Source organism: Pongo abelii, chromosome 16, assembly GCF_028885655.2.
Source record: "Pongo abelii isolate AG06213 chromosome 16, NHGRI_mPonAbe1-v2.0_pri, whole genome shotgun sequence".
NCBI classification, from domain to species: Eukaryota; Metazoa; Chordata; class Mammalia; order Primates; family Hominidae; genus Pongo; species Pongo abelii.
Window position 1 is genome coordinate 71,231,245 of NC_072001.2, and position 12,309 is coordinate 71,243,553.

A 12,309-nucleotide genomic window follows, 5' to 3' on the forward strand; every position below is an offset into this window, starting at 1 on the left:
GAAACCCCGTCTCTACTAAAAATACAAAAGATTAGCCGGGCATGGTGGCATGCACCTGTAGTCCCAGCTACTCAGGAGGCTGAGGCAGGAGAATCGCTTGAACCCAGGAGGCACAGGTTGCCAAGATCGCACCACTGCATTCCAGCCTGGGCGACAGAGTGAGACTCTGTTTCAAAAAAACAAAGAACAACAACAAAAAAGATTGGGGAGTCCTAGGAGAAAAGAGTCATCTTAATCGCAAATAGTTGAATAATCTTCATCTGTAGCCTTAAATTTTATTGTTACTTGGAGGATGATAATCTCTTATGATATACTCAGGGCCCTAGAGAGTTGACACTGTCGTATTCCAAGTTCTTAAGGATGACTTGGGTGAATATTTAAGGGCACAATTAGCAGATTTTATATATGGCACAGAACTGGAAAGGGTGTGTTAAGATGATAAAAGGAAGAGGAATTCATATCATCATCTGTTGGGCACTTACTTGGTGTCATTAACTATACTTGCATAGGGGATATGGAGATGAGTGTTTACCCTTGAAAAACTCAAAATCTATGGGAGGACATAAACTGGGAAATCAATGTTTTACCACATTTTGTGATAATTGTACAATAGAGGGGTGTAGGATACAATTTTTCAAAAGGGGTTCGAAAGGCTGGAATGAAGAGCTGAAAAACATGAAGTTTAATGGCATGAAACATTACGTTCTACTTTTAAATTAAAAAAATTGTATTTGAGGATGAGGTGGTTTGACTTTATACTGTAGCCGTTTATGTGAAAAAGATAGAATAAAGGTTTTAGTTAACATAAGCAACAGGATGATGTGGATGCAGTTCCCCTCCCTGCTGAAACAAAAGAATAACACATACCATATATCCCCTCTTGTCCAAATAAAACAAACCTAAAACGTGAATGACTTGTTAGGTTATATTGGTAAAAATACCATGTTCATATTAAGAGGGATAGTAATACTGCTGTGCTGGAGACTAGTCACACTATATCTAGATTATTTCATTCACTTCTGAGTACTATGGACTGCAGAATGCTTGAGAATGATCAGGAGTGGGAAGGGGTCTAGCTAGTTGAAGGAAAAGAGTCCTCTTAACACATTTTAAGCATTTTAAGAGTCGATTCTGGTATACCAAGAGGACGAAATTTTAGAGCCATTGGGCGGACTTTAAAGGGAACTTTCAATTCCTAGAGCTTTTCGCTAACGTGGGCAGCTTTTAAAGGTTGTGAACTCTTAGAAGTGTTTTTAGCAGAGGCTGGGGGACCAGTCAAGAAAGTTGGAGTAAAACTTCATATATTAGATGGAGTTTTAGACAAGAAGATCTTTAAGTTCTATTTTTGATACTCTGTTGCTGTTATTTCCAAAAACATTTTCATACTATCCGATACTGTCTGTAGTTGTTATTACCGTGTAGCATTGTGTGGACATTGGCATTTGCCTTTTGAGTCTGAGCTCCACTACTTGCTAGCTCTGTTACCTTCAGTAGGTTACTCCTGTTGCTCTGAAATAGTTCAGTACCACCCCTCTAGGACTTTTCCTTAATCTCTATTCCAGGACCCAGACTGAAGGCTGTAATTTAGACTGTTTAGTTTAGAAGATGCATTCTTCTCACTTTTTGTTTTGTTAATACATGTTTCTTCTTTTAGGCTTTTCAGCTTTCTCTCAGATAGGGTATACTGTTTCTTTCATTGCCTCTTGTCTTATCTGAAACTTAGATCATCTAATTGCAAATGCAGTGTTTTGTTTGTTTTTGGTAAGGGGACAGTTAGGAAAGAATAATCATCTTTTAGAATTCAGTAGACTTAAAACTTCTTAAAGCCCTACTAAGTATTTTTAAATTCTAGATTTTATTTGAAAAGTGAATGATGATTGTTCTCATGATCAAGTACAGTACTAATTTTTAAAAGACCTACCTGTTTGTAGAATATTGAACATGGCCTGTAGTTTTTCTTTGCAGTATTTCCTGGTCCTGTCTCCTGTATTTCCACTGCACAGTTCCTTCTTAACCTTACATGTAGGTAAATCCTGCTTGTTGCCGTGTCTTTTAGCTAGAAGGTTTATTTCTTAGTTTTTTTCTTATTTCAGCCATCCTATTGGTGGTTACTTCAGTAACTTCCTTAAGCACTATTTCAATTACGTCTTTACTGCCTCTAAAATATGCATTTATTCCACTGCCTGCTCACATTATACTGTATAAATTCCTTGACTGTCATTTAGTGCCCCCTGTCACCCATTTCCTGTCCCTGTCTCCGTGTAACATATACTCAGCCCTGGCTGAGCTTGTGATAAGACATTGTATTAGTTAGTTATGAACTCTGGAGTCAGGTCAGATTTGAGCCCTATCTCCATCACATAGTTACTGTGTGATTTTAGATGTAATGTCAGTTTTCTTATCTATACAGTGAGAATAATAATACTCTGTCTTGTGGGTTCATATGAGGATTAAATAAGATAATCATGCTTACTATAATTAGTATGTTACTGGTACATTATAAGTATTTAATACATATTATGTTTTGCCATTTTTAGTCTATCAACCCGTGTAAATGACACTAAAAATTATGGTTGAAAACATTTTTAATATTTCACTAACTATGGATTGTATTTCCTCAACTATAGAAGAGTAGAAGAATGAGAAGAAAATTTCATTTCATACAGTTATAATGTTGAATTTTGAAATTTTAAGGAACCTTTGAGAACTTCTAGTTAATCCCTCTTTTTTTTTTTTTGAAGTGAGAAAACAGAACCTGTAAGATTGTAATTTGGTAAATTAGTGGCCAAGTCAGTACCAGAATCCAAATTCTGTATTTGCCAGTACCATTATATTGTATTGCACATTTATTCAGCATATTTTAGGTATTCAGTAACTTTTGAGAATTGAATTAATATGATGATTACGCGTGTTTCTGAAGACTGGTTTATTTCTATGTGTTCATTGTTCCTGTCTTCTCTTCCTATACATACTCATTTAGGGCCTGTGCATTGATCCAAAAAGCATTTATTGAACATCTGTGTGCAGAGCAGCCTTTTTCTTAAATAAGAGCCATATTTTCCCACCTCTGCATAAGAAGTTTGGCAGTGTGTTAGAAATTTACACTCTAAATTTTAAAATTAAACTAAGCCCTTAAAAATTTTTTTTCCTTTTTTCTTTTTGAGACGGTGTCTCACTCTATTGCCTAGACTGGAGTTCAGTGGTGTGATCACAGCTTACCACAGCCTCGAACTCCTGGGCTCAAAGGATCCTCCTGCTTCAGTCTCCTGAGTTGCTGGGTCTGTAGGTGTGTGCCACCAATGGGCCTGGCTAATTATTTTTTATTTTTTATTTTTAGTAGAGATGAGGTATTGCTGTGTTGCCCAGGCTGGTCTCAAACTCCTGGGCTCAAGTGATCCTCCTGCCTCAGCCTGCCACAGTGCTGGGATTACAGGTGTGAGCCACCACACCTGGCCTAAACTTTTTAGGAAAAATATTGTACTCCAATGTTATAACATTCTGAGTTGGATTTGTTATTTTTATTTATTTATTTTTTTGAGATGGAGTTTCGCTGTTGTTGCTCAGGCTGGAGTACAATGGTGCGATCTCAGCTCCCTGCAACCTCCACCTCCTGGGCTCAAGCGATTCTCCTGCCTCAGCCTTCTGAGTAGCTAGGATTACAGGCATGCGCCACCATGCCCGGCTAATTTTGTATTTTTAGTAGAGATGGGGTTTCACCATGTTGGTCAGGCTGGTCTCAAACTCCTGACCTCAAGTGGTCTGCCCGTCTCAGCCTCCTAAAGTGCTGAGATTACAGGCCTGAGCCCCCGCGCCTGGCTGGATTTGTTATTTTTAATGTTCAGGTTATCGTCAAGAAGGAGCTTTTTGAAGGATAGAAGTTTTATGAAATGTGGTAGTATATAAATAAGGATGATGTTTAAATTATCTATCAAAAATTGAAGCCATGGTGTACCATTTCAACAGTGTTTATACTTTGTTTAAAGAAGAATGGAATCTCTATTTATGTATAATTGCAATATTTTGTCATTTTGTGAGACCTCAATGCAGTCAATAAGATGGACCTGGAGAGGTGGAAGATAATTAACTAGAGGAGTAGGCACTACAGGTCATTTTCCAGTTGTCTCATGCTGCAAAATAAATAAAAGTTGAGAAATTGGGTGATTATGGAGAAGTATGTAACCAACCTGATTTGCTGCTTTGAATAGAAACTGTCTAACTAGGTTTTCTGGTTGAATGGGGCATTGTTGACAGATTGCTTATAGCTGCTTATTAACAATTTGTAATGAAAAGATTTAGAAATCATCCAAAAGTAAGCCCCATTGAATTTGAAAATAATAAAATACTTTTGTTGTTGTGTGCAGGCTTTAATGTGTGCAGTTACAGAATTTGTGATTATTCATTTGCTTTTGTGGATGAAAGGCAAAAGTATAAATGAAATATTATGACTTTATTAAATGCCTATTTTGTGTGTCTTCAGAATTCATTCTGATTTACAATTCGTTATAAATTGATACCAGATAAAGACTCATAATATAGAGTCTGCTTTATGACTAATCCTGTAAACCACTGCAGTGGGATGTGCGAACAAGAGTTATTATGTTGTTCAACAAGAAGTGCCTAATTCTTATCCACAGTGTAGATATAACCTTCAATAATGGAAGGTCACAGCTAATGAGACAATAAAACTGGCACTTTCTGTTTAGTTGCAAAAGCCTGTTTGCTTGTTGACGTTGTTTGAGTATTGTCTGTATTTATCTTTCTCAGAACATGGCCCCTGCCTCTGTGTAGTTGGGACAGAGTTTGCATACATATATATGTGTGTTTTTGTAAAGTTTTACATATCTGAAAAGGGGATTGAGTAAAATGTTATTGTCTTGAATGTATTGAACCTCCCATTCCACACTACTCTGCCCTTAGAACACTAGAAGCCAGCCTTATACCACCAAAGCAGGAGATTGGATTGTTCCTCTCTGTCAAAAGTGATCAGACAAAAGGAAGCAAAGGGAATCCAAACAAAATAGCCAGGTTATTGCCCAGTCATTCTAGATGAAGTACCCTGGTCTGCTCACTCATAGATTTTCCCATCATCTTTTTAGTATCTTACTCTTAACTATGTATGCACATCCCAGGATTGCCTCTCATTTAAGGAAAGCTTCAGGCATGAAAGGCAGATACCAGTGTAGGGAGAAGAAGAAAACAACATCAACACCCAATTTATATTCTCAAAAAAGAAAAATAACAAAATGTAGAGGAAAAAGAGAAATGCAGAAAATTAAAAGAGTTCATGGAAATTAAAAATTTAACGTAAGCGTTAGGAGATAAAATTGAGGAAAATCCCAGAAGATAGAGCTAAAAGACAAGAGATGTAAAAATACACAAGGAAAAAGAAAATAGAGTAAAGGAAAAATTAGATAATCAGTCTAGGAAGACCTTTGTCTGAATAATAAGTATATAAGAAAGAGAACACAAAGACATGGAAGATTATTGTGAGAAAACTTCCCAGAACTGAAGGACATACATCTCTAAGTTTAAAAGGCTCTACAGTTATCAGTTTATGCAATTAAAGAAAAGAAAAGACCAACCCCAAGGCACAACATTGTAAAATTTCAGAACACATTAAGAGAAGCTGCTATGATTCCAGATGGGGATATATAGTTGACTATGAAGGATTATGGGTCAGATTGGTACTAGGCTTCTTAACACTGGAAGCCAGAAAACAATAAGGAAAGGCCTTCAAAATCTTGACAGAACATGATTTCCTGCCCAGCACTCTGTACTGAGCCAAACTCAGTCGTAAGGGTAAATGAAGATTTTAAAAATACAATGCAAGGAATAAAAACATCGTACCTCACATGCCCCCTTTCTCAGAAAGCTGCTAGAGGAAATACCCCACCAAAAAGAGAAAAACCAAGAAAGGGGAAGTAGTGGGATAAGGAAACGGGGGATCCAGTATAAAAGAGAGACAAGGGAATTCCTGGGATAAGCTAAAGGGAAATTCCATGACCATAATTGTGCACCAGGCCTAGAGAGCCTACAGTCCAAATTGGAATACGGTGGAGGGCTACAGGAAAGAAATTAAAACTGATTTACCTGATGTATTTGAATATATTGAGAAGAAAGTTAATACTTTTAGCTGTTTGCAGATGAATTAGCAGTAGGTACCTAGAAACCTAAGCAAATGGAAAAATGGTGTAGTTATTAACTGTAAGGAAAGCAAAGTTATACAGAAAAGGAAGAGTAATCATGATGTACTTTTGGCTCAGCTGTGAATATTATTTACAGCCATAGTAATAATGTAAGTACTGACAATTGATTCAACCAAAAATTATGATAGAAAGATGAGGGAGAGGAGATGTAACAGAGCTAAACCATTATATTTTATAATAGGAAGTCAGTAGAGTCCTCAAAGAAAAAATTAAACAGCTGCATAGACCTACTACATAGAATATAGAGAAAAAAATGCCAGAAGAACTAGCTAAAAAGACTTGAAAGTGGTTGCCTCAGGGATTTGAAAAATTGTGGGGTATGTTAAAGGGGGAAGGGACTGCTGTTTTTCTTGTAAAACTTTTTGGTTTTTTAAATTGTGTTCACGTCTGTCAGATTACAAAAATTAGTTTTAAGAGGTTGCTCCTTACAGAATGCTCTTGTATTCAAAATATATACAGTTCTGAGGCATTCTAAATCCCCTAGGATTCTGAGAACTCTTATCAATTGAGGACGTAGAGTCAGCAGAATGCTATGAAATTGCTGAGGAAGTAATGATTTCTAATAGTAGTAGTGGTTGATGCAGTCCTTAGTTGTAAATATTCATTTTGTTGTTGTGCTAACAAATGGAGATTTTTAAACACCTTAAATAAATGCAGATTAAAATATATTTCATTTCAGCATCTCAGATGTATTAGTGTTTAGTTTTCCTCAGTGTTGTCAACACTTTTCATTGTGAATTGACTGCTTTATGCTTCTTCGCAGCTTTTCTGTTGAAAGATGCTTGTGTTTCCCGCCCCCTTCTTTTATTTCGTTTTAAAAAATACTGCATGCTTATCACAGTCCTTAAGAGTATGCAACAGCTGTTCCAGTAATAGCAATAGATAGCACCTGATTTTTCATTATACCTGATTATAAGTTGCAATGGTTAATTTGAATCCACATTCTTTTCTTATCTTAATCACCAGTTTTTAAAAGCCAGAATTTTGAAGCTTGAAATGGAGATTGAGTTAAATAAATTAATCTTCAAATAGGTTTTTTTGTTATCCAGTTAAAAGGCATGTGGTTCGTTTCCTCTTAAAGTCGGCATATTATAGCGTGAAAGAAAGTACATTTGGAGTAGAACCAGTTGCATGACATTCAACAAGTTTCTTAACCTTGCTAAGTCTTATTTTCCCACCTGAAAAGTGAGAACAGTACCTGCCTGATAATTATGACAATTGATGATGAATCCTGTAAAAAAAAACCAAAAACACCCAGTTACTCAGGAGGCCGAGGCGGGATCACTTGAGCCTAGGTGTTTGAGAACAGTCTGGGCAACATAGCAAGATCCTGTCTCTTAAATAACAAACAAAACTAAAAAGCTTGGCTTGCTGATAGCAGCTACTATTTGAGTACCTACTATGTACCAAATATTGTTATTGCTGCTGCTACTCTTTGTTTCAGAGAGAGACAAAAAATGTAATTAAGGGCTCTCAAGTTTATTTGTTGTGTCATAAACTTTTTTGGACTGTCAAGCAAGAGATTTTATGAGACATGTCAACATAGTCTATAAAAATAGGAAAATAATACATCTGCATTGCATCTGAATCTTTGTACCTGTAGAATAAAGACAAAAGCTGTCATCAATGCAGAGTTTACAGTAGTCACTGAATTTTGCTGGTTTGTTTTTGATTTAGGAGAATGGAGTTGAAATAGTTCTCTTTAAAATTTGTACTTTTTTTCCTGTAAAATGCAGTACATTTGACCCATGCCAACTTAAATTTATTTTTAACCTCTAATCCTTGAAGTTTCATGTTATTTATTTAAAAGCAGTTTACTTATTAATAGTACATTTCAGTTTGAAGTCCCTGTTGCTTTTTAAATAATAAAAGTCTTAGAAGTATTTTGTACTCTTTTGGTGAGTAGGGAGAAATTGATATCCTGCTGATATTATAGTTAGTAATTATTTACAATCTTTGATAACATTAAAAAGAGAAAACATTTCTAAGATTTGGGTGGAATTTGTTAAGGTTTACGTTATATCTTTGCATGCCTCTACAGAATATGAATTTGAGCATTTATTTGGATAAGTTATCGCTGTAGATGCTACCTCCCACCCTTTCTTCTGGTGTCCTTTCTTGTTTGTTCATTTGTTCGTTCATTCATTCATTCATTGCTTGTGCAGGCATTTGAAGAGTTTCCACTGTTGTCAGGCCCTAGTTTTAGATGCTGAGGATAATATGGTTGTGTACCATGGAGAACCCTGGTTTGGTTATAGAATCACTTGTGTAAACAGAAAATTACAAAAAGCAAAATAAATGCTAAAATACAGATATGAAAAGTGGCCTTTGTAAAAATAGTGAGAGTAAAAATCATCCTACCAAGTCTAATGGGCAAAGGCTAACAAAAGCTGGACCTTGAGGAAAGAGTTTTCCAAGCCAGAGAAGTAGAGGAAGGACTCATATTTCTTTGATTAACCAGCTATATTGCTTATAAAGCTCTTTATATACTTTTCTCTTCAGTATTTTATTTTTTGCTTAATGGTTTTGCCACCTGCAAAGAACTCTTAGAGAATTGGCTGGGGTCATCATCGTGAGTGGTGGTGAGTTAGGGAAGGCAGCATAAGCATAGCTTTTGTGTATTTGGTATGAGGTGAAGGAATTAGTTGGAGAAATAGAGAGCAAATGGTAAGCTTACATGTGTCTTTTTATCCTAATACTCCCTGTCAGTGGCGATGCAGTCTTTTAGGATTCTGCTAATAGCTGTGTGATCTTGGGTAAGTGATTTCTTCTCTTTGGATTCCATTTTCCACCACTTTAAAATGGGAGGATTGGTATAGATGGTCATTTCCTATTAGTAGGTGGGGAAAAAGGAGAAACAGTGACTAAATAAGTTTTTGAACATAGGTAAACAAAGTTAAATAGATTTCTTTACTGCAGCCTCATGTGTTATGGCATATGAATTGGGTTGCTGGACTTCTAGCTTGGCCTTGCAAGTTAAGTGAGAGTCAGTAATATGAGTCCAGCTCTGTCTTTTTCCTAATGGTTTAGTGGAAAGAGCATGGGCTTTAGAATCAGACATATCTGGGTTTGAATCCTGACTACTCCTTAGTAGCTTTATGGCTTTATAAGTTATCTAACCTTTCTGAACTTGTCTCCTCATATGTAAATCAGGCAGGATGATACCTTGGGGAGTTGTAAAGATTATGACATTCCATATGAAAATATCAAATAGAATATCTGATATATAATTGGTCAAAAAAGGTGTAACTTAAGTCTACAAATTCCAGAGTTAGTATAGAATATAAGTAACACTTGATAATAGCTATTGATATCCTGCCTACATCTGGTGTTTGAGGTGGACTGTTTGTTGTTTCATATATACTTATAGTTTTTCCCCAAGAAAACAAAATATTCTTGAGGGCACATCATTACATTTTGCCATCTACATAGCACTCGACATTCTCCTGGAGACTCAGTAAGTGCTTGATAAATACCTGACAGTTTCATCAAAACAGTGGAATAAAGTGAGGTGTGGTTTTCCCTGGTGTATACTTTATCCTATATTTCTTATAACCAAGGGTAGAAGTCAATGAATTTATGAATATTAATTTTAAATTTCTTTGTTTACTTACGTTAAATGATTAAATTCAAAGTTTGAAATAATTAGGATTATAAGTGAACTGGCCTTTATTTACTTAAGTAAACCATAAGAAGGGGGTTATAATAAAGTGTCATTTAATAGTGTAAATTATATTATTGGAATACTAATGTTTTACATTTTGTTTTTTCTCTAAGCAAATGGTTATGAGCCTTAGAGTTTCTGAACTCCAAGTACTGTTGGGCTACGCTGGGAGAAACAAGCACGGACGCAAACACGAACTTCTCACAAAAGCCCTGCATTTGCTAAAGGCTGGCTGTAGTCCTGCTGTACAAATGAAAATTAAGGAACTCTATAGGCGGCGGTTCCCGCAGAAAATCATGACACCTGCAGACTTGTCCATCCCCAACGTACATTCAAGTCCTATGCCAGCAACTTTGTCTCCATCTACCATTCCACAACTCACTTACGATGGTCACCCTGCATCATCGCCATTACTTCCTGTTTCTCTTCTGGGACCTAAACATGAACTGGAACTCCCACATCTTACATCAGCTCTTCACCCAGTCCATCCGGATATAAAACTTCAAAAATTACCATTTTATGATTTACTGGATGAACTGATAAAACCCACCAGTCTAGGTAAGATTATTGTATGATAGTATTTGGTTACTTTTGCAGGATGAATTTTCGTTTTAGGCTTTTACTTTGACCCAGTTTATTATTCATAATGAAATTTTCATTTGATAGTAACAGCTGGATAATAATGAAGATCTTTCAAATTTAGATAAAATCAAATATATAAAAGCTATCTTTCAGGAAAAAAGGTAGTATAGTGATGGTTACTGACAAAGTAAATATTAAAAAGTTTCAAGAATATAAACTTCCAAAGAGTAGTATTTTAGAAGGTTGATTAATATTTTACAATATCTCATAAATTAAATTAAAACCAAATAAATCACTACAAGTCTCTGATTAGTTCTTAATTTTCAGGGGTTGATGATCTCTAAAACAAATCACTGACTAGTTTTGATTATTTAAATGAGTGAATGGTTTTAATGATCATAAAAGGAGACTTGAGCTTTGATGTATGCTAGTTAAATTTCAACTGATTTTTTTCAAGTGGAGAAGTGCATGCTTTACAAGCATGCACATGCCCACTCATGATTACAGTTATATAATATAAATGCTTGAAATTTATTTTACTGTGTTGTTCTATCATTTGACTTGTAGTCTAGCATATAGAATTCAATATATTAATCAACTTGTAATTTTAATTGCTATAATGCTACCTTGTTTATTTAACGTAGAATAAAACTCAACTGTTGTGACCTCTGATGCCTTTGGTATAATATGTTTAAAATATCAGACTTCTACTAAATGCTGGTTTGTTGGCATACTATGGCTGGCAAGCTAAATCCAGTCTGTGGCCTGTTTTTGTGTGGTTCTGAGCTAAGAAATCTGAAAAATATTCCTAAAGAGTTATTAACAAAAAGAGAAAGAAACAAAAACAAAGAATGCATAACAGAGACCATGTGTGCCTGCAAAGCGCAAAATATTTACCCGTATAGTAAAAGCTTGTGAATCCCTGTTACAAATCATTGAACATTTCAGTTTGGAGGACTGGCAAGTGTTGAGAACATTTTTTGCGAATTTTTGAGAACAATTTGAAAATGTTTACTGAAATTCTATCTTTGAAATATGAAGTGTTTGTTTTTAGTTATATTTAGCAGAAATTATCTGAATACATGAAGATTATAGGAGTCATTTTCAAACAACATGAGTTTTGTATCACATTATTTTATTTTTTAAGTGGCCATAATAAGAAAACATTTTTTGAGAATCTACTGTATGCTTATAAAACTGACACATGCTCATTGTAAAAAATGGAATTGCCAAAGTTCCTTCCTTGTTAGCTGTTTAGTGTGTATGCATATATAGTATAAGCAAATTGTTTCTTGTTTTTTACAGAAGGAATCATATACATAGTATTGTATGACTTCCCTGTTTTCCCCTTAATAATATATCATAAGCATCTTTTCTTGTCTGTCTGATATATATATATATATCTCCCATTTTAAATTAAAGGCCATATCTATATCTATCCATATCTCTGTATATGGTCTGTGTACATGTATGTATGTGTATATATGTGTTATGTATTGATCAGTTGATGAAAACGTTGTGACCAGGGGCTTGCAGGAACCTAACCCTATACTTCCCCTGGTAGCAGTGATTATATATTCGCAAATTCAGTGTTTGTGGTGATTTTATGAACATAACTGTCACAAATAACAATAATTGACTATATTTGAAGTATGATTTGAATGCCAGTTTTCATGAATAAATCTGCTGTTTGTGGTACATATTCACAGAAAGTCACCAAATGAATTAGGTAGTATAGAATTGCTTAGTGATATGTAAATAGATTTTCAGTATCTCATCGTTATAGAATTAAAAATAAACCAATTTAATATGCATAGAAAGATTTCACCAGAAAGTAATTTGTGGAAGTTTATTGGC

At 35.2% G+C, this 12,309-nt stretch overlaps 1 protein-coding gene across 3 annotated transcripts in view; it reads left to right on the forward strand.

Moving 5' to 3' along the window:
• PIAS1 (protein inhibitor of activated STAT 1) overlaps window positions 1-12,309 on the forward strand; it is a 133,358-nt gene that overhangs the window by 22,145 nt on the left and 98,904 nt on the right. For 2 of the 3 annotated variants that reach the window (XM_002825590.6, XM_063716200.1), the window contains one exon: window positions 9,984-10,428. In XM_002825590.6, the coding sequence (XP_002825636.1) occupies window positions 9,984-10,428 (445 nt within the window). Of the gene's footprint in view, window positions 1-8,941; window positions 8,963-9,983; window positions 10,429-12,309 lie in introns of those variants that run through there. The other variant, XM_054531620.2, reaches the window with a different exon arrangement.